The 22,691-nt window shown below is 44.2% G+C and overlaps 2 protein-coding genes across 2 annotated transcripts; one reads left to right on the forward strand and one right to left on the reverse strand.

The window, feature by feature from the left end:
• Positions 1-445: 445 nt before the first annotated feature.
• mpp2a (MAGUK p55 scaffold protein 2a) lies at positions 446-22,661 on the forward strand. The gene is made up of 14 exons (XM_085453275.1): positions 446-520; positions 4,067-4,115; positions 11,184-11,284; positions 11,417-11,572; positions 11,695-11,862; positions 12,038-12,145; positions 13,466-13,585; positions 14,686-14,817; positions 14,918-15,020; positions 16,391-16,459; positions 16,552-16,713; positions 17,392-17,594; positions 18,643-18,771; positions 18,903-22,661. Exons 2-14 carry the CDS (start codon positions 4,085-4,087, stop codon positions 19,077-19,079), a joined length of 1,659 nt encoding a protein of 552 aa, XP_085309401.1. The 5' UTR covers positions 446-520; positions 4,067-4,084; the 3' UTR covers positions 19,080-22,661.
• Positions 7,807-10,135, reverse strand: LOC146710698 (uncharacterized). The gene is made up of 2 exons (XM_085455305.1): positions 8,042-10,135; positions 7,807-7,932 (listed from the first exon to the last, which is right to left on the reverse strand). The coding sequence occupies exons 1-2, from the start codon at positions 10,133-10,135 to the stop codon at positions 7,807-7,809; spliced, it is 2,220 nt and encodes a 739-aa protein (XP_085311431.1).
• Positions 22,662-22,691: the final 30 nt, after the last annotated feature.

Genomic DNA, 22,691 nt, shown 5'->3' on the forward strand with positions numbered 1-22,691 from the left:
ATCTTTCTCACTGGTATCATTATGTTTCTTTTTATGTATTTTATTTGAGTATTTCTAGGACAAACTGTGATGGAAAAACAAAAGCTCTCACACTTACACATTCTTCTCATAGCTCATGTATTAATTATAACAATAGAAAAAAATGTGAAAGCAAAACAAGCACTGGCCCTTTAATGCACCTCTACGTAAAGCACCGGGAATATGGTCAATTCAACCGGAAGTCTCTTGATTCTAAGCGTTAAAGTATTACATTCCCATCCCGCTTCTTGTTTACCTGCATGCTTTATAATTTTTATTTCAGTGGCAACTCTTACTTTTATATAAATATAAAAATATAATGCTTTAATAATTCAATTTTATTGTAGCTTTATTCGCTAAATGCCCTTTATTCTGAAGTTTTCTCGGAAGTTGTGTATTTTTCTGCCTCTTCCAGTCACAGAGGGAACCGAGAAACCAGACGACAACAAAAAGCGCACGAGACATCACAGACGGCAGGAAGCGTCTCTTGTTGTGTTTAAAGGTGGGTGAGTTTGTTTTTATGTGTCGCAAATATCATTTTATTAACAGACGACGTCTTATCATTAAAGTATCCTAATAAAAGGGTTGTTTATTTAAGGGAGCAGATACACTAAAGCTAGGTTGACAAAGGTGCGCGCGTGTGCGCGCGGTTCTCTCAGTGTATTTAAATAACCGCGCGCCACTAGCGCTACATTTCATTTGTGATGTTTGGTTAGCATCTTCCTTTGTCAGACAGGCTATCTGCATGTCTTTCTGTCCCCCTCTCCTTTTGTGTTTGTGTGTGTGGTGCTTTGTTATGTATGACTCCTGAGATTAATTAGTAGACTTCTCTGCTTGCACTGGTGTATTTGCACCTGTGTCGTTTATTGTGTGTTTGCTGAGGGATTCATTGGTTATGTTAATGGTAGTGTAGTTAGGCTACCAGTTAAACTGTTTTAAGACTTAGAGTCACACTCACCCTGACAATTTTATGACAGTTTGTCAAGCTAGACTCATCTGTCCTAATACTTGACAAATATAGCTTTTTTAAAATTGCTTAATAAAGCTATAATATTAAATACCATAAATCTCTTAAAGTTTTTTCTTTTTTATTATGTATTCTAACAATTCAATAACAATTCTGAGTAATTCTCTTGCTGTTGAAGTTTAGTAACTGACATGATTTGTGTGTTTGTTATCATCTCAGAGACTCAAAATAATAATAATGATTAGAAACAATAATCACACTACATTTGTCATCAGTTAAGTTGTAGTCCAGCTATTATATCTGCTTGGTTGGGATTTTCCTTTTGAAATGGTAAAATAGTACAAAAGAAAATGAGGATAAAACAGCACTTTAGCTCAAGTCTAAGGAATAAATCGTTTGAAATAACCAGCTTTACTAAATACAGGATAACGACACAGTTTAAACCATGTTGGCATGTAGTACAGCACACAGCCAAACAGCTTTTGCCGGCATGTGCTTTCTACAATTGTTTCTTTACATACAGCAGGCCTGTCCTGGTGTAGCTAAGCAGATGGATGATGGTGGGGGGTGAATGGAGGAGGGGCAGGGATGTTGCATAAATAAGGGAGTAATAGAGAGGAAAGGATGGGAGGAAGGTAAGAAGGAGGGGAACATCATTAAGGGGATCTGCAAGCAAGAAAAAAGGATTAAAAAAGCAGAGGGGAGTGAGACAGCAGGACAGAGTGCAGAGCTGAGGAAGCTGTGAGGGAAAGAAGTGTTAAAAAAAGTGACGATGAAGCAGGAGGACGAGGAGGGGTGTTTGTTGGAACGTGTGAGGAAGCAGAAAGCAAATGGACTTCACAGCATTTTAAACACAGTCATTAATGTGTCTGTGTTGGGCTGTTATTGTAGTTGACATGTACAGTAGCTGAGCAGCCTACTTCATCCACATAGAATGAGTCCACGTCCTCATCAGTAATATCAACAAAAGAGAAAAAGTATTGTACTCCCATACTCATTGTCATACAGCTCAGTGAAGTTATGCTGCTACTCACGATGTGCATTTATTTGATGAGTCATACATACACAGTGTGAGTTCAGTTCAGGCGCACCGTCCGTGGTTCTACTTAGATTTGCAACATCTGTTTTTTGTTTTTTTCACACTGAGGATATACACACACACACACACACACACACACACACACAAACGGAATAAACTAGGTGACTCATAACCAAAATAATTTAGTTGGATAAATGGTACTACAGACTGGAGTAAAATGTAAATATGTAAATATGATTTGGGGGTGCCCTTTTTAAGAGCAGTGGGCAGCCAGTAGGCTAGTCCCTTGGTCAGGGGAATTAACCTGACGTGTTTTCAGTTTGGGAAGAAACTGGAGCTACTGGAGGAAACTGGAAGAACAGATTGAAAAAGGAAGGCGCAGGTTTGAACTTTAAAAAGTTTCACTGTGAGACAACAGTGCTAAGCACCGAAGCATCCTATGCTCAGTCAGTTTCTCTCTTTTATGGTGTTCATTATTATTCATGGAGTTTTGCTGTCGCCAGTCTAGACCCAAACAGGTCAGGGTAGTATCCAAGATTAAATTCTTGTAATGTTTTCTTTCACATTTGTTGTCATCAGCTTGGATAAAATGTGCATCAAAGCTGGATGATGGTGTGAATCTCATCTTTCAGACATTATACTTTACATCCAGTCCATCCCGTTCCACACGTCTCACTCTTACAGCTTCTCCTTTTACGTCATCCACTTTTGCCTGAGGTGTTGTGTAATGCCTACTCTAGTATAAACAGCAGGGTGTGTGTGTGAAGGCAAAACTGAGGGAAGATGAGTTTCCATGGCAGCCACAAACTGCAACAGCAGCTTGTCATAGCAACAAGCATAGATAAATGCATAGATAGATAGAAAGCATTAAAGGGGATGTGTGCCTCTTTGTTCCCTTCTCACTTTCTCTGTATTGCCATTGTATCGTGTGTGCTGTCTTGGCAGTGTATAGATTAGTCACACCCACATGCCCTCCCCCTCCCCTTTTGCCAGGCATGTTCAATTCCAGAACAATCAGTGGAGCTCCACCCTCAGTCGCTGACATCACTGCACCCTGTGTGTTTGTCGTGCTGCGTTATGGCGGGGAGGGGGTTCAAAAACACGAGCATACCGTATACACCCGCAAACATTCCCACGTGCAGCAACTGAGCAGTGCAGTTTTATCTCATGCTAATTTATAGCACACACTGAACCCAGTCATCAGTTATTATCACGCGGTTGTTACTCTCAGTCAGCAGGATGGCAGCATAAGTCTCGACAGAAAAGGATGATTAAAATGTTTAACATGAATATTTTAGACTGCTGAATCTGCTTTTTTAAATCATGCTATAAAAATAATTACTAAAATGTCAGAACTGAACAGAAAAACATGTTAAAGCCCAGATTTGGTTCTTCATATATCTATGATAACTGACAACTCTCCAATTTTTTGGTCTCATATCCACTTCTGTCAGATGATCACTAAAAAAACTCATGCATGTGAGATATATCAGCTCAGCTATTTAGCTTCAGGCCTAAATGGATAAATAGCTACCCTGGCTGTAGTGTTTATGTTTCTATGCCAGTACATTACTTGCAATTGTGCTCTCCCCTTTTTCTTCTTCCTGCAGCCATTTATAGGAGTAAAAAAGCCTGGTAAAATCATATAAGCTCAAAGGCTGTTTTTAAAAAATGTGTATTACTGAGGCTGTAGTGGTGTACTGCACTGCGTGTAAGTGGTGCAGTGGCCTATATATTAAGAGTGTTAACTTGTCCAATTGGTTCCAATCTTGAGGCTTTTATTCATGTGAAAGTGTTTATCTTTGTATTGCAAGTTGCCCAGTGAGTTTAAAAGCAGGTGGTTTGCACGGCATGAATAGAGGACATCATCATTTGTACTAAATCATCCCCATCTGAATGTAGCAGCGAAGGAAACAAGCTTTTTTAAAATGTTGGTGTTCATTGAACGTCTTTATCATTATTGTCAGTGTCTTATTTTCAGACCTGCACTTACATTTATTTTGTTGATCATTCTTTCCTTTTTTTCTTTCTGTCCTTCTCAGATTTACTGCAGCTCTACCATGCCCGTGGCCTCCACCAGGACAGAGCCTGGTGAGACCAAACACTATACTCCACATCAGCTTAGCATCGCCACATGATTGTTTTTTTCTGTTTTCTTTATTCACAGCTCTCTCCTAAAATCCAGTTTCACAAAAGATTAAAAACCAGAAATATGAGAATGTGTTACTAATCTGAAAAATGGTGGTATTTGCTCTTTGTAAGCTAATTAATGATAACAGATGTTTTAGAGTTACAGCTACACTGTAGAATATCCTCCAGGAAACGACTGATGCCCCCAAATACCAATATTTATGATAGCGCTGTAGTATATATATATATATATATGATGCTGGTTTGCTTACACCTGTGGCCTTTGATTACATCTGGTAATATCAAATTCAATAATATGAAAATACTAAAATAAATAAAAATGAAAAAATTACATAATTGCAGCTTGTTACATTGTAGCATACTTCCCTTGAATATGACTAAATATAGAAATTCTTAAATTCACTGCAGTTTTGTACATAACAGCACTGCTGTAGGCTGTATTTATGAGTCATAATCTAGTTTTCTTTCATTTTAAATTTCAACTTTAAACTTTAACCTTAAGGCAGCATTCCGGCTAACAAGCTGTGCTGGCAAGTTGAAATTTTCTCAAACTTCCAAAGCAAAGCAAAGCAATACATGTACAGTTCATTTCTCTAGCACATGATTTTAGCCTGCAGCTTTCTGTTTTCTTCTCTTTGTTCAATGTTGTCGTTCCTAAAGCCAAAAATGCATCCAAACAACAGACCGTGTGCCACCACACTCGGTAGTATGTTTTAAAGGAGACAGTACACACTGGGGGGAGTATTAACTGAATTTAAAGACAAAAAATGTCAATTTGAGGTCCTGAATGTCGGTTTTGATTGATTTGTCAGCCCTACAGTTGTCACGGTCCGCTGTGACAGACCGTGTGGAGAGTGCGTGGAGGACTCAGGTGCAGACACGAGTGACACGGGAGTAAACTTTAAACAAAAGCGAGCCTTTTATTGTGGCTGGTAACGGAAGAGAAACAAACAAGAATAAGGGCAGCTCAAAAGCAATAACTAAACAGTAACCTAAACTGGGAATGAACTAAGGTAAGACTATGAATACAACAGACCGGGCATGGAAACATGGAGGGTGGGAACACAGACGACGCGACACAGACTGTACGAAACACAGAGACTAAATACACATGAGGGAAGATCAGGGGAAGTGGATGCACACGGGGAACACAGGTGACACTGATAATCATAACAAGACACGGCAGGAGTGAACGTAACACTGATGGGAGATGGGCAAAGTAAAGCAGGAAGTACACAGAGGTTCAAACAGGAGGAGAGAGAGCACGGGGAGAACGCAGACATAACGGGCTGGGGAAAACATAGAATAAAGCACAAAGAGAGACGAGGGCTCATAAATACACAGAGGGGCACACAGGGGGTAAGAGTCACGAAGGGAAAACACATAAGGAACAACGTAACAGATCAACCCAGGAAGCATGGCCTAAATAAAGAACAAAATACAAAAATACATGAAAACTAAGAATACTGGGCCCACATGGCCCAGGACCATGACACCACCCCCCCCTAAAGGGCTGGCTCCCGACAGCCCAAACCCGAGAAACAAAACACAAGCGAAACAGAAAACACCCCACCCAGGGCGGGAGGCGGGGGACCAGGACGGAGGGAACAAAACGAACCAAAAACAAGGAGCACGAGAACAAAACTGAGTCCACAAATACACAAAAGAGTCCAGAACAGGAAGGCGAATGTCCAAAGAGGCCCGAAGGCCAACCCGAGAGGCGACAACACAAAAGTCCAGTCCAACCGTTCCGGAGGCCGGCCACGGGAAAGGTGGCCACGGTGACAGAACAGATCCGGAGGCCGGCCGCGCGGAAGGCAGCGGCGGCGGCGAAGGCGGAGCAGTTCAGGGGGCCGGCCGCGCGGAAGGCAGCGGCGGCGGCGGCGGAGCAGTTCAGGGGGCCGGCCGCGCGGAAGGCAGCGGCGGCGGCGGCGGCGGAGCAGTTCAGGGGGCCGGCCGCGCGGAAGGCAGCGGCGGCGGCGGAGGAGACGACGGAGCAGTTCAGGGGGCCGGCCGCGCGGAAGGCAGCGGCGGCTCTCCAGTGTCAGGCGTGCCGGCCATGGCCCGGTGGGCACAGGACCAGACGAAGCACAGGCCGAAGCCGCGGCAGACGAGGCTGAAGACTCGGAGGCCGGACCAGGCGAAGGCTCGGAGGCCGGACCGGGCGAGGATGACGGCTCTGAGGCTGCAGCTGACGAAGCACAGGCCGGAGCTGCAGCTGACGAAGCACAGGCTGGACCAGGCGTAGCAGAAGGTGGCTGGATGGGCTCCTCGGGCCCTCCAGCAGACGAGGCGTGAGGCCGGACGGGCTCCTCGGGCCCTCCAGCTGAGACAGGAGGCTGAACGGGCCCCTCGGACCCTCCAGCTGACGTGGCATGAGGCTGGTGCGGTTCTCCAGAACCCCCAGCTGACGAGGAAGGTTGCTGAACGGGCCCCTCGGACCCTCCAGCGGAGACAGAAGGCTGAACGGGCCCCTCGGACCCTCCAGCGGAGACAGAAGGCTGAACGGGCCCCTCGGACCCCCCAGCTGACGTGGCATGAGGCTGGTGCGGTTCTCCAGAACCCCCAGCTGATGAGGAAGGTTGCTGAACGGGCCCCTCGGACCCTCCAGCGGAGACAGAAGGCTGAACGGGCCCCTCGGACCCCCCAGCTGACGTGGCATGAGGCTGGTGCGGTTCTCCAGAACCCCCAGCTGATGAGGAAGGTTGCTGAACGGGCCCCTCGGACCCTCCAGCGGAGACAGAAGGCTGAACGGGCCCCTCGGACCCTCCAGCTGACGAGGCTTGAGGCTGAACGGGCCCCTCGGACCCTCCAGCTGACGAGGCTTGAGGCTGAACGGGCCCCTCGGACCCTCCAGCGGAGACAGGTGGCTGGATGGGCTCCCCGGGCCCTCCAGCGGAGACAGGTGGCTGGATGGGCTCCCCGGGCCCTCCAGCGGAGACAGGTGGCTGGACGGGCCCCTCGGACCCTCCAGCTGACGTGGCATGAGGCTGGTGCGGTTCTCCAGAACCCCCAGCTGACGAGGAAGGTTGCTGAACGGGCCCCTCGGACCCTCCAGCGGAGACAGAAGGCTGAACGGGCCCCTCGGACCCTCCAGCTGACGTGGCATGAGGCTGGTGCGGTTCTCCAGAACCCCCAGCTGATGAGGAAGGTTGCTGAACGGGCCCCTCGGACCCTCCAGCGGAGACAGAAGGCTGAACGGGCCCCTCGGACCCCCCAGCTGACGTGGCATGAGGCTGGTGCGGTTCTCCAGAACCCCCAGCTGATGAGGAAGGTTGCTGAACGGGCCCCTCGGACCCTCCAGCGGAGACAGAAGGCTGAACGGGCCCCTCGGACCCTCCAGCTGACGAGGCTTGAGGCTGAACGGGCCCCTCGGACCCTCCAGCGGAGACAGGTGGCTGGATGGGCTCCCCGGGCCCTCCAGCGGAGACAGGTGGCTGGATGGGCTCCCCGGGCCCTCCAGCGGAGACAGGTGGCTGGACGGGCCCCTCGGACCCTTCAGCTGACGAGGCTTGAGGCTGAATGGGCCCCTCGGACCCTCCAGCTGAGACAGGTGGCTGAACGGGCCCCTCGGACCCTCCAGCGGGAACAGACGGCTGAGGTAGAAGGCAGTCTGAGGCGGAGAGAAAGCTCACGCCATTCCTAGCCGGCTCAGAAGCAACCTGTACTGCCGACGTGTGGACCCCTTTCGCCGTCTCATGAACCTGGGCTTCATGTGGTGCGACCGTGAGAGCAACGCTAGAAAAGATCCTGGATCCTACAGAGTCAGGAATATGGTTTGTGATTTCATTGTGCGCTTCATAAAAACTGTTACACACAATCCTTTCATTATCACAACCCGACTCTGACTGGCCCTTAGTCTTAACCAGAGGTAGGTCGGCCACAGCATGGATGTTTATGAAATCATGGTTAATGGTGGAGCGGTCTTTGGCACCAGTTTCTTCGTAGCTGGGCCCAAAAAAGGGTAACCCAGTACACTCCACTATGACAGGCTCATGAGATGAGAAAGCACAGTCACTCACCTCCGTCATAGGAGGAGTCTGGGACAGAACTAGGACGGGTGCGGACTGGACAGCTGCTGCCCCCTCCTCTCCAGAGACCTCAGCGCAGTACAGACAGTCCCTAGTCGCTCCCTGAGGAAAGCTAGGCAGTCTCTCTTCAGACCCGGTAACTTGTTCACACAACGTTTCAAACCTGGCATGAGGTGGCGTAGCATTTGTTAAATTGTCAGAGGTAACAGAAGTTACTTCTCGATCACCCACACAACTAGGGCTGCTCGCTGATGGTTTCAACACATTAATTCGAAAGTCACATGACACAGAATACTTCGAGTCTGAACCTTTACTCCCAGCATCCGACATTATTTCAGAGAAATCCACCGACTGCAGGTTCACTGTGTGAGACTTAACGTCCTCATCACTAGTTAACTCAGTAAACCCCTCTGACGTGGTAGGAAGACATAACACAGAAGTACAATGGTTGGTGGCTGTAAACAATGGTGGGTTGGTTATTACAGCGTTGCACTTTACAGACGATCTGTCCTGTACTGCGCTAAAAACCTGTGTAGAGCTAGGTGCTAGGTTAGTGCCGGCGGACACAGACACATCTTCATTAACGGCAACATTAGAACTGTTGCTCATAGTACCAGGGTTAAACAACTCAAGAACAATACAGTTATTGTTTGCATCAGCACAACATTTAGGTTCAGAAGTCATGACGCTGAGGACACAGTCATCTTTATTGCTGTTAGGATTGTTAACTGGTTCATGGATGCTGTAACCTGCCGAATCAGCCGGGTCACAGTCAGACAAGAAGTCTTTATTCACAGCAGCCCCTGAAACACTCTCCTTTGACTTAAGGTCTTTGGCTATGGGGCTAGATACAATGTCAGAAACTGAGGCAGTGGTACTCACGACTGGATGGCTGATGGAAGTCAAAGCCTCAGATGGCAATAACAGAGGGACCTCCTTGGGCTGAGGCTCAGAGCGCCGGCGGCGAGAGTGCCGCTTCTTTCTATCCGTGGAAGCGGGCGGGGTGAGCGGTGGAAGTCCCTGGCAGCTCCGGGGACCCCCAAGAGCCAGTCGAGTTCCCCGGAAAGAGCGCTCGTCACGATCAGGAGCGAGCCACGGCTCCCTCCCGAACTCTTCCACTAGCTGTGCGTCTGCGGCGTGCTGCTGCCCCACGTGATCGACGTCCAGGACCCCCACAGCGTCCGCGGGATGCTTCGTGGAGGGCGAGACAGGACGTAGCAGTGCGCGACGGCGGCGAGAACGCCGCTTTCCCCTTGAAGCGGCTGTGGACAAAACCTGACTGTCCCTGGCGACCGGCTCCTCGTCCTCCAACCACATCCGTGCTAGAAAGACAGCAGGGGACGAGTAGTCCGATCGGGGCGGCGAGGGCGGGCGGCAGGTGCGAGGCGGGGCAGTTGGCGAGAACTCCTCCTCGGGGATGAGCCAGGGCTTCCAACGGAGCTCCTCCTCCCGATAAGCCCGCAACACCTGCTGACGCTCATCGTCACCAAAATCTATGGCCTCCATCGCCTCCGTGTGCTGGTCAGTGCAGCTTGACTGTGGCGGAAACGAGGAAGCCGATCCACGGTGAGGCGATGGCTGAGTGGAAGTGGACCTCAGCGTCCCACCTCTCACAGCCTCTGGCTCATGAGGCAGCGGCGATGACACCCGTTCACGGGACGGAGGTGTGGGTGCTGAGGCGGCATTCAGGACCCTCTGGGCCAGCGCACGGGCACGAAGCTCCTCCTTAAGGGGGCCCAGGGAGTCAAACGCCTCGACGAGGTGGGGGAGCTGTCGCAACCGTGGCTCCCGCAACAAAACGGCGTCCACGGCCGCCAATCCTGTGGAAACCACACTTGGATCCGCGCATCCGATGATGCGATCCATAATGCGGCAGAGCCGGTTCAGCTCCTCCCCTACCTCCTCTGAAATGTCCGCTGAGTCCGACATGGTCGCGTCGTACTGTCACGGTCCGCTGTGACAGACCGTGTGGAGAGTGCGTGGAGGACTCAGGTGCAGACACGAGTGACACGGGAGTAAACTTTAAACAAAAGCGAGCCTTTTATTGTGGCTGGTAACGGAAGAGAAACAAACAAGAATAAGGGCAGCTCAAAAGCAATAACTAAACAGTAACCTAAACTGGGAATGAACTAAGGTAAGACTATGAATACAACAGACCGGGCATGGAAACATGGAGGGTGGGAACACAGACGACGCGACACAGACTGTACGAAACACAGAGACTAAATACACATGAGGGAAGATCAGGGGAAGTGGATGCACACGGGGAACACAGGTGACACTGATAATCATAACAAGACACGGCAGGAGTGAACGTAACACTGATGGGAGATGGGCAAAGTAAAGCAGGAAGTACACAGAGGTTCAAACAGGAGGAGAGAGAGCACGGGGAGAACGCAGACATAACGGGCTGGGGAAAACATAGAATAAAGCACAAAGAGAGACGAGGGCTCATAAATACACAGAGGGGCACACAGGGGGTAAGAGTCACGAAGGGAAAACACATAAGGAACAACGTAACAGATCAACCCAGGAAGCATGGCCTAAATAAAGAACAAAATACAAAAATACATGAAAACTAAGAATACTGGGCCCACATGGCCCAGGACCATGACAACAGTATCCCCTACCTGACACAACACACAGTCTGCAGCTTTTTTAACCCATGCCATTAGATTAATATGGAGTTATAAACTCATACTCGCGTAAGTATCTATTTTTGAAACTAAAAGGATGTTGAATTCCAATGAGGAATTTCCCTATAATGAGCAGAATTCAGACAGTTACATCACAGCTTTGTTAAAACCAGGAAGCCAGGTGCTTGTTTAAAGCAGAGTTACAACTATAGACACAAGCTCTGTGTCATTTGTTACTGTCTCATTTACCATGTTTCCCTTACTTAATGTTGTTCTTCCCTTCACTGTGTGTGTGTGTGTGTGTGTGTGTGTGTGTGTGTGTGTGTGTGTGTGTGTCACAGTGCCCCAAGTGTTGGACGCAATGAGCGACAGCACGGCCAGCTCCACCACAGCCAATGACCTGGACCTCATTTACCTCAAAGGCATCATGGAAAGCCCTCTGGTAGGCTTCACACAGATGCACTCGTGCACACACATATTTTAAATTCAATAAATTTTGCTGCGCTTCTGTCATTCATACTTGCACTTGCAGCACGCTCTCATCTTTGTAACCGTGTTTGTATTTGTGCGTAAGGAGCAAGAGGAGAGCCTGAAGGAGCCACGGTTGTCACCCGTGAGGGAGAATAATGTGGAGCTCCTGCAGGAGATCCTGAGAGACCTGGACCCATTCACCAATCGTTCTGACACCGCAGCCGAGCTTGCTCGCATTCTCACGCAGCCTCACTTCCAGGTGTGGAACACACAAAGTCACACACACAGTGTTTCCCACTTTGTGTTTTCACTGTATTCCAGTCACAGAGGTGGTTAATTGAAGGAAAACGAATATTTCATGCATGATATTTTGTGCCTCAGTCTCTGCTGGAGACACATGATTCAGTGGCAGCTCAAGCATGTGAAAGTCCACCTCCCAGCCCATGTGACTTTGTGGATCATGAACCAGAAGACAGCCAAGCACACAACCACCTTCCACCTGATGCCATCCGCATGGTGGGCATACGCAAAATAGCCGGGGAGCATCTGGTAGGTTATTAGAATTTGGACTGTTTGCACCTTTTGTGTTTCCCATTTAAAAACATTCAGTTTGTGAAATAATAAATGCTTGTGTGGGTTGTATGCTGGTGCCATTTGGGTTATGGATGCAGATTTTTATTAGTGTTAATGATGGAGATAATAGCCAGTAATAACTGTATTCCAGGGTGTGACATTCAAGGTGGAGGGTGGGGAGCTGGTGATAGCTCGTATTCTTCATGGTGGGATGATAGACCAACAAGGGCTGCTGCACGTCGGCGATATCATCAAAGAGGTGTGTTGCTTTTTTCTTTTTTGTTTGTTTTTTGTTTTCCTTAGTTTCATTTTCAATTATCCTCTAATTTATTGGTTTATGGTGGAACCTTGCATTTTTAGTTCTATAGGATAGTTGTTTACTTTTTTCAGTAAGTTAGTATTTGATGAAGAATATACTTTTTGGTTTCCTGCTAAGACTATCCGTCCTATGAATGCAAGAGCCGACAGAAACATGTAGACAGCTACTGCAGACTGTTCAGAGGTAACGTCTCCAAAGCTCACTTTGTAAAGCATTATATTTCCATTGTTTCATCTACATTAAAATGTGTCTCACTGTGAGGTTAACAGGAGACCAGCTGAGACTCCAGGAAATCAGTGCACCTGGCCCACTGTCCCTGTGATTCTTGGGAGTGAAGCTATTTTTACAGCAGTAGCTGTTTCACATGTCTCCAGTTTTTTTTATGCTGTTCTGAGTTCCCGCCTGATTTACATATGAAGCTTACCGATATTACCGTATTACCGTATCAATCGTCTCGTTAAGCATTTACTTATCGACTCTTGTTCTCTTGTGTTTATTTCTTCTTGAGTGTCAACTTGTTAACCGCTATGACTCAAGGTCAGGCTCAAGCATGAAATGCCCCGGATTATTTGCGTACCTCCACAACTACCATAAGAAAAAATCTGTTGTTTATCGGCTGTTTATTGATCACGGCGTTCTGAAAGTCTAAATGCATAAATCTGTGTCCATACTATTGTTTAACCACTAGATGGCGAGGTAAACTATGTGTTCTTATGAAAGCATGGGACAGAAACCCACAGCAGTTCAATCCCAATACTGTGCAAATGAATAGATCAGGAAAAAATAGCAAAAGTAAGGATCATTTGCTAGTGAAAGTTTGTTTTTTTGACATTTTATTCAGGGGTTTTTGGTGCTGCAGTTACTGGAGTTTCACTCCTGGAATCTGTGGAACTTTATTCATTTGAGTGGATGTTTGAGCAGATACTTACCTGTGTTTAAATACTCTGTGGTGTAGCTTGCTTGCACTGGGCAGGTCTATCCCTCCTGACAGGGCTATTGGGACCTGTTCTGGTGCTCTGTAGTGGGCTAACACCTTAAGAGTACATTTTCAGTTGTTCAATTTGTCCGTCATCTGCATAGTCCACAAGAGGCTTTTAATTTTTACATGCTTCAAAGTTCTGTAAATATTTAAGCCAACTGATCGAATTTGCAAATTTAAATGTAAAACTCTAGTCAGCTGTTTAAAACCCTTTCGCTTAACCTTTAAGACATGTAAGGAATCTTTTTTGTCATTACTCTTGTTGTCTACTTTACTGACAGGCGAATGGACGAGAAGTGGGCAGGGACCCCAGGGTTTTACAGGAAGAGCTGCAAGCAGCTAGTGGAATTGTGGTTCTGAAGATACTGCCAAGTTATCATGAATCCATACCACCTGTACAGGTGACACATAAACACACCACACACAGAATAGACACATGGGGCTAAATCTATTCTCCTTATTTGTCAGGGTTTCTATTTATTTATTTATTTTTTGGTTATTAACTGAATTTCATTGTTAGAAACTTATTTTCATTAACACTAGAACCTTGTTTTGACCTCTGTTAAATTAAAACCACGTGATCTCATATTTCATGCCGTTTTAAAAATGGATTTCTTCATCAAATACTGAATTTTGGGGTGTTTGGGATCAAAAGAGAAAAGAAAGTATAACCATTTTTACATAGAACCACCAAGGATGTTATTTCGACCGCATAGAAACTGATGTAAAATCACTGTTGTGCCACATTGGGCTGCCTAGCAATACGATTGTTTACACACATTTTGACTTAAATGCTGCTGTTACATGAGTCAGAGCTAGCTATATGTGATTGATAAATAAATATGTAGGGGAATGTAGTTAGATGAAACATGAGTAATTGCTGCTGGGCTCAGGGTGGGATATTGAGCTGGGCAGACTGTGGGACCGAAGGCATGGAGAACCAGGTATGTAACTTGCTGTGTAGGGCAGCATAGGGAACTGAAATGAAAAGAGACTCCAGAGTGTGGGGAACTAATCCAAATAACTAAAGAGTGAAATCAAGAGAACAGCGCCCTGCTCACTTTCAGGCCTGAGCAGCACCTCAGCAGGTGAAGCTGCGGACTGAGGCAGGGTAGTGTGCAGGTTTGGTCTTAATTATATTTTTTAAGTGTGTAAGCTGTTGTGGTAGTTTTGTCCAGTCTTTGTTTATTTATTCTAAAGTGTGTTTTAAACTTTACAACCTGCAATTAAATTTTAAAACTCATTGATGAAACCATTCAAATCCCTCAAAATTCACCTTAAATCCTTGTTTTGCCAAATCTGACTTAAAATTAGAAAAATTTGATGAAATAAACAACTTAAGTGAACTTAAAAAATGGCATCTTTGCCATTACTGCAAGCAGCACCTCAGTAATGGCACCTGTGGTAACATGAACCCCTCCTAGCAGTTCTAGTCTTAAAGGGATTTTAACTTGGGATGCACCACTGAAATAAAGATGTGTACCTCTATGTATTTCTCCAGGTATTCTTTAAGTGTCACTATGATTATGACCCAGCCAACGACAACCTGATTCCTTGCAAGGAGGCGGGGTTAAGGTTTGAGACCGGGGATATCCTGCAAATAGTCAATCAGGATGATGTCAACTGGTGGCAGGTGACAGAATAGTATTTATGTGAACATGTTATAGCTTCCTGTGTGCACATTTTCATATCTTTGGATTGCTTTGCTAATTTTTTCTTCATTTGTTGTGCAGGCACGTCATGTGGAAGGTGGGAGTGCTGGGTTAATCCCTAGTCAGATGCTTGAGGAAAAAAGGAAAGCTTTTGTCAAGAGAGATGTGGAGCTGGCACCTGCAGGTAATATGAAAGAACGAATAAGGTTGTGATGATGGTGACTTTATTTTAACAGAGGGCCTGGATTCTAATCAAAGCATGGACGCAGTGTGTGTTTTGGGCCTTAATGAAATCATCTCACTATGGATGTAAAATATTATTAAAATACTGGTGGTTGCCAGTGTTGCTCTGCAGCCTCCTAGTGGATGGTATCAGTTAGATAATCATAGGTGACTTCCTCCTTGAATTATTGCATCACAAGATTTTCAGGAAACTTGAAGAAACCTTGAGGTCAGTGTTGCTGAGATTCAAACTCATCTGAAATTTTAGTAGCTGCACCTTCAAAATCCAAAACATTTCAAAATCCCACATTGGCACATTTTGGAGTTATAGCATTCACAAACGTGAGTGTCCAAGCTGCTGCCCTGCAGGGTGACGACAGTACTCCATCAGCCTTTTACAGCTTTGGGGTAAAAGCCAAAAATGTTTCATGAACACAACAGAATATGACCCATTTGTATTGAACTATATTAGCATATTATACTGTAAACAGAAATATAAATCGTTAATAAACATATGGCAGCAAAAAAAAAAGACTTCTGAAAGTGTTAAGTATTAAGTAGGTGTTCATTAAGGAAGGGCATTATGTTCACATGTCTGGTGTGTGTTGCTGCAGCCCATGGTTTATTGATTATTTGTCACTGCCGTGTGGTGGTGCACAAACACGCCAGGTACATGAAGTTTGCTCACATGTTTAAATTTCACAATGTGCCAGTGCACTGGTCTACAATGTTTTAAGAATATTTAGACTTAACTTTTTATAAGAAATATTTTCAATATAACATTGAGCATTATAGCATGAACCTGTATTAGATTACAAGAAAAGAAGTTTGAACATACTCCCACTTTCATATGTGGGAGTTACCCCAGTTATTATGGCATATAAGAACCATCGCTCTCTGATGTCCAACCTTTGTAAAAGAAAAAAGGTTTTCTTTGCTAAACGTTACCAGTCAATGATGTGTCATTTTTTACACTTCTGTAAATGTGAGATTTGCATAAGCATTCGAACAACTGCTAATTCAGTTCGAGTTCACAGAAAGGGTTTTGTTCTGTAAGGGAGCTCTTATCAGTAGATCCAGTAGATCTAATTCCCCTTTTAGAAGCACAAACATGAATATTAGAACTTAAAGAGGAAAAATTAAATGTGTATGAGACATAATATCTGGCAGAGACACATGCATGAACATGACTGATCATTACAAGCCAGCTTGTGGGCAAATGAGTACAAGTTAGTAGTTGTGAAACATGACTGATGCTCATAAATTACTTTAGTTTGAAGTTTGGCTTCAGTTCTCTGCCTACACTAATGCTGTGCTCCAACAATGCAACAGGAAATCTGTGTACTGGTGTTGGAGGAAAGAAGAAGAAGAAGATGATGTATGTGACCACCAAAAATGCAGGTAATAAAACAGGGCCAGGATCAGTTTAGCTCTGCTGGGGTAAAATATTCCTACTGCTTCGTCCTTACTTTCTGCTCTTTGTTCACCCTCAGAGTTTGACAGACATGAGATACTGCTCTATGAGGAGGTGGCCAAGGTCCCACCTTTCAAGAGGAAGACTCTGATTCTGATAGGTGCTCAAGGTGTGGGGAGGCGGAGACTAAAGAATAAGCTTCTACTGAGGGATCCACAGCTCTTTGGGACCATAATTCCATGTATGAAGTCTGATATATTCCATTGCCTTATTGCTTCTTATTGCTAAAGTAGCTAGAATTGTTTTTTTGTTATATTGAGTCGATCGGTAGGCCCACAAACCCCTATGCAGGAAGTTGATTTCGGCTCTCTGATTAAAAAACATCTTGATCCCTGATCCTCTGATCAGTCCCCTCTGCATCATCTGAGTCTCAGCCAGTAGATGGTGCAGAGGGGACTCGCTCAACCTGACTGCCTTCATGTCCAGATGTCTTCCCTGCTTCCCCTGATAGGAAAAAAGCTGACTAGCTTTGCAGGTCAAACCTTTTTGATTGCACCTGTTGTGGCACTTGTTATCCTGGGATGGTTTCAGAGGCCTGTACAATAGGCCCCAAGGGAAGATATTACTGGGAAAGGCTAGAGCAACCTATTAGAGCTATTTGGACTAATATAGATCAATACTCACCTTTAATGTTTCTCAAAGGGTTGAAAAAGGAATGGCCACAGTTTAGACTTTAATAGCAGAAGATTTTATTAAAACAACTTTTCAGAGTGGGGTCTGCTACCAAATGTGGCAGACAAACTGACTAAAATGTCCACCATCCATCTAAAAATTTTTACATTTTGGGTTGGAGAGCTATGTTAGCTGGCTTGAGCTAATAAACTGATCATAGTAACTTCCCTTCCTTGTATTTGCGCAGACACCTCCAGAAAACCCAAAAAGGGAGAGCGAGAGAGTCGGATGTTTGCTTTCACTACCCGCAGCAAAATGGAAACAGACATCAAGAACGGGCGCTATCTAGAACATGGAGAGTACGAGGGCAACCTGTACGGCTTGAAGATCGACTCCATACATGAGGTGGTGGAGGCAGGGCGGGTCTGCATACTGGACGCCAACCCTCAGGTGTGCACATACAAGACTTTTCTGTTTTAGCAGTAATCATAAGCAGCAGCATCTTTACTGTCTTGTGTGAAAATTAGGGGCTAATTTGACAGAATCCTGTATACATTACACACATGCTTCTAATAGTTTCTATTGCCAGTTTATTAAAGTGAAATGCTCTAACTTACGTTGTGCTTGAGATGCTGAATCAATGTCGTTGTGCTATTGTGGTAAGCTGATTCAGTTTTACCATGAACACACTGTACAGCATTTTTGGTTTTCCTTTGTTTGAAATGGTCACAAACTTTAGATAGTTTTCATCTTTTTCTGTGACTTTGCTTTTCGCTTCTTCTTCATCTTCTCTGCTTTTCTGATCCCGCCATCAAGTCAAGGCCGCTCCGTCCACATAAAACATGGTGATCACTAACCAGTACATGGCCTTAAAGTAGAAAAATTTGCACTTGGTATTGCACATAAGCATTGTGCATAATATTGCATACAAGGGAGACTGGGCGAAGGTTAACACAGTGTATTGGATGTGTGTGTGTGTGTGTGTGTGTGTGTGTGTGTGTGTGTGTGTGTGTGTGTGTGTGTGTGTGTGTGTGTGTGTGTCATCTGAAGAGACCATGTTGTAGAATCTGACAGCAGTTGGAAGGAAAGACCTGTGAAATCTCTCTGTCCCACATGGTGGGTGCTGCAGCCACTGAAGCAGCTGCTCAGTGCTGTCAGAGTCTCCTGCATGGGGTGGGAGAGAGACTTTGATCTCCTGCATCCATTTGGGTCCACAAAATAAAACCCTCCACATTCCTCACATCGTAATCCCATGACAACTTCTCTACTTTATCTTAAATCTGTTTGACACAGTCAGTCCCATTCAGTCAGCATAGTGTCATGTGCCTCACTCAAGGGCATCTTATTAAGAGTACTGATAAGAGAAAACAGTCTTTCACTCTCGTCAGTCGGTAACTTGTGGTGGATTAGCCCAGTGGGTCAAAAAGTTTAGAGCCTGCAAGAGACTCTTTCAGTCTAATGTACTTGTGTTGATTTTGCTTGCGTGTCTTAATTTTAGTCTCTCAAAGTTCTGCGGACCTCTGAGTTCTTGCCCTACATCGTGTTCCTTCAAGCTCCAGAGTTCGAGGTGCTCAAGGCCCTAAATCAGTCAGCTGCAGAGGCAGGGGTCGTCACCAAGACGCTGATGGTAGGAATTGCTCACAGTACAACCATATGCACATAAAGAAGATGAATAACTCAGGAAGCAGCAAATAATGAGAAATCAGTCAAAGCAGAAGTCCTGTGATTAACAGCCCTGCTATCTGTTTTCCTTCACAGGATGAAGAGCTGCAGAGGACGTGCGATGAGAGTGCTAAAATCCAGACAGCTTATGGTCACTACTTTGACCTCAGCATTGTCAACGACAACCTCGACGAGACATACCGCACCGTCAAAGCAGCGCTGGAAACGGTTTCCAAAAACCCCCAGTGGGTCCCGGTCACCTGGGTGTTCTAGAAAGAGACGTGCTGGACTGAGGAGGGAGGGAACAAGAAAGGAAGCAGGCACTGAAAATATTCCACTGAGTATAAATGATGGGTAATGACTTTACAGGATAACTTCTCAAATTTCCATAATTTAAACAGGATATATTTTCCGTGCTGCAAAGAAAGCGTGGAATTGAAGAAGGAAAGAGATGAACGAGGAGGTGGAAAAAAACCCTTCATTTCAAAAAGTGTGCATATGCATGTGTGTTCCTGTTTACATAGAGACTTCAGAGCAAAGACATGTGCCATTACTGATGATTATCATCAGACATTGTCATTGTTTACATTTTTTGCATTTAATCAGTGCCATCTCAGTGCAACTCAGTGCCATTAGGAACAAGCAAGCTCCATCTTTCACTTTTGTAAGTGTACAGTTTCTCATCATGAAATCAAAAATAGTTTCCCACTGCCTTCTACAGTAAATGTGGATGTTTTGCATAAAGGTTAAGTTGTATAAGGTTTCCTATCAATCCCCTCACACCCATGGGTAAAGCTTTTTTCAGGTTAAGTCTGGTGAGGCCGTCATAATCTTTAAAAAATGTCTCTTGTTCTGGAGTTGGTTGAAAAGTGAAAGGACATCTCTTTCAGGCTTTTAAAAAGATTTGATTTCAACTTTTATTGGTTAGAGACACTAATCACTGAGCAATAGCATCTAAATGGTACATGACCATCAGTGGCAATAACAGATTCAATTTGTTTGAAAAGTCAAAGTTAACATCACATCCAGACCAGGGGTCTCAAACTCCAGTCCTCGAGGGCCGGTGTCCTGAACCACGTATACCTGTTGCAACACAACTGAATACAATTAGTAGGTCATTAGCAAGAGTATAGCACTTGACTATAGAACTTGACTGCATGCAACCCCTAACCCTACTAAATTTGAGTAATGTTGTTTGGAAAAATGTACTTCTAAAAGTACTTTTATTGCTCCATGTTCATTCACTCATGAGCTGCTGTAACGTGAATCAAATAGCTGAATAGCCACTTCAGTCCTCAAGGACTAGAGTTTGAGACCCCTGATCTCGATCAAAACCTAGCATGAAACCTCTCAGCCAGGTTTAAACAGAAAGAAACATTTTTTCTAGATATCTTCACCTATCATAAAAAAACAGCTCGTCACATTTCACTATAATCTCATTTTAACTTTGTTTCAGTGTGCGGCACAGTCGCTTCATTAACAGTTTTTCAATAAGTAGCATACTGGGTGGGTCACATGGATTAAACTATGATTTAGAGAACAAAAAAGAATCAACGAATATCCTCTTCATCCTATGGAGCAGGTGCTGAAAAAAATAGGACAAAGAAATAAATGAGAAGTCTGGAGCTCTGCATTCAGCTGTTAACTGTTTTTCTTAAATCATGATTTACTCATAATGCTGGCCTCTTCTCATGGTTCTGTTACTAAACCTGAAGCCTCTTTAATTCAGTTCCATGTCTAAATGTGAATGTGGCCACTATTAAGAGCAAATCATAGAATGAGTCTTAGGAGATACACTGTTCATTTAAAACAGAACTCCAGGCCTCAAGAGCCGGTATCCTGCAGGTTTTAGATGTCCTTGATCCAACACCGCTGATTTAAATGGCTAAAATCAACATGTCTTGAAGTTCTCCAGAGGCCTGGTAATGAACTAATCGTTTGATTCAGGTGTGCTGACCCAGGGTGTTGTCTAAAACCCTACAGGCCTGATTTAAAACATCACCATTTACTTGATGATTTTCTATTTGATTTCTGTATAGGTTTCTCATCATATTCCAAATTTAATAATTGTTCGCAGACACTGAAAAATTCCTGTAAGAATTCAGTCAACTCACTCCGTAACATTTTGACAGCTAATTTTGAGTTTCAGTCTTTTAACCATTTAGTTGTAGATGTATTTTAAGCTTCTAACCTCTTTTAATTTTAGTGTAGTTTTAGTCGACTAAGTATCATAAGAGTACAGTAGGCTAATCCTGAAGTTGAGTGACTTCATTTAAATATAAAGTGTAAAAGTATTTTACCAGTAAGAGTTGCTCCAAATGGTTACAAAGCATCTTATTTTCCTCAATATCCACTTTATGTCTATGTCTCATCTTCTCTTCTACTCAAGTGTTGACATTTTGTTTTGTTTTCATGACAAACAGGGAGCTTCCCTCCAACTTACCCTGTTAGTCAGCAGCAGATGAAATACGCACAACTAACCTGACCGAAAAAGAGAGAGATTATTTCTAATTGGATCGCCTCCTTTCTGCCCAGTATATATTCAATGACAACAGTGTCAATACACTTTGTCATAGTTTTTCTCCTCGAGCATTCTTTTTTATTTAGTTGTCATCATGTTTTAGGAAAACTATGATAGAAATTATTGGTCATAGAGATAAACAAATACAAATTTTATTTGTCACATACACAGTACAACATATAGTGAACATGTAGTGATATGCTTGTGTCCTGAATGACTGATATTTAACTGTGCATCATTTATGCTGATAACTTCTAGGACCAAATATGTTTGGTTGTTATAGGTGGATCTAGACCTAGAGTTCAACTAAACATACAGAGTGTCAAGAATATGGAATAAAAGTGCACACATCAGGAAGAAATCAAACAAACACAAGCTGTGAAACCGTACATTGAAGTCATTGTACAAAGCTTTCTTTCACCAGAATGAGTTATTCTGTTTCACTCATCCTGTCATTCTCAGTTAGCACTTTTCATTTTGATGTGTCTGTGATTTTTTTGTTTTTGTTTTTTGTATTTCTTGCGTGAGCTGTAAAAAGGTTGTAGATAGAATGTAGATACACAATCATATAGAAGGAATGATGCTCCCCCCTCATATTTACAGTATGAGACATGTCAGTGGTAGCCTCAGAGTGAAGACCACAGCAGCTGACCTACATCAAAATAAATGTAAAACAGTATTTTCACCATTTTGATGTCAACACAGTGTGTTGTCTTTTGTCTGTTTTTTGTTTTTGCCCTTCAGTTGTAGTGTCACTCTCAGGCCACCGTACTTGTCACAGTTTCCACAGTGCCAACTGAAGTAAAACAAATCATTGTATTTATTTTTTAATTTCATGTGTTTTTTGTGGCAGCTACTCAGTATTTTGATGCACAATCGCTTAGCGATATAAGAAAATTTGGTGTTTAACAGTGAACAGAGTCTGGTTCTTTAGGCTGTGTTAGGGGAGCAGTTTTTAGTCAGTCTTTGTAAATAACATTTATATTTATGCTCTAGTTTTTAAAGATGGCTTCAGAAAAGCAGATTTTTGCCTGGCAGCTATACATGTGACGTCTGAATATGCTGGAATAAAACCATCATTACTCTTGAGGACATTCCAAAACCTCACTGTGTGCTTTTTTCAATGAAATGTCATGAATGCAACGGTAACGATCATCAAATCACAAAAAGATTTGATGATCTTGCGATAATAGACTTTCCTGAAGGCAAAACAACAAAATCTTTGCAGTCATGCATTGAATTAGACGGTGAATCAGTGTTGAACCTTGGAATTATTTTGTAAGGCTGCTATTAGTGATGCTTCTGTCTCTACAGAATAAATGATTCAATTATAATTATTTGTGATTATTTTTCTTCTTTCTGCA

Source organism: Copadichromis virginalis, linkage group LG4 (assembly GCF_057382275.1).
Source record: "Copadichromis virginalis isolate Kocher_CV1m ecotype Utaka linkage group LG4, C_Virginalis_male_GT1.1, whole genome shotgun sequence".
NCBI lineage: Eukaryota > Metazoa > Chordata > Actinopteri > Cichliformes > Cichlidae > Copadichromis > Copadichromis virginalis.

Coding starts and splice junctions, on each gene's coding strand:
- mpp2a (XM_085453275.1), top strand. CDS start 4,085: ATGCCCGTGGCCTCCACCAGGACAGAGCCTG. Junction 11,285..11,416: donor GCATCATGGAAAGCCCTCTG/GTAGGCTTCACA, acceptor TTTGTGCGTAAG/GAGCAAGAGGAGAGCCTGAA. Junction 11,863..12,037: donor AAATAGCCGGGGAGCATCTG/GTAGGTTATTAG, acceptor ACTGTATTCCAG/GGTGTGACATTCAAGGTGGA.
- LOC146710698 (XM_085455305.1), bottom strand. CDS start 10,135: ATGTCGGACTCAGCGGACATTTCAGAGGAGGTAGGGGAGGAGCTGAAC. Junction 7,933..8,041: donor CTGTGGCCGACCTACCTCTG/GTTAAGACTAAG, acceptor CTGACTCTGTAG/GATCCAGGATCTTTTCTAGC.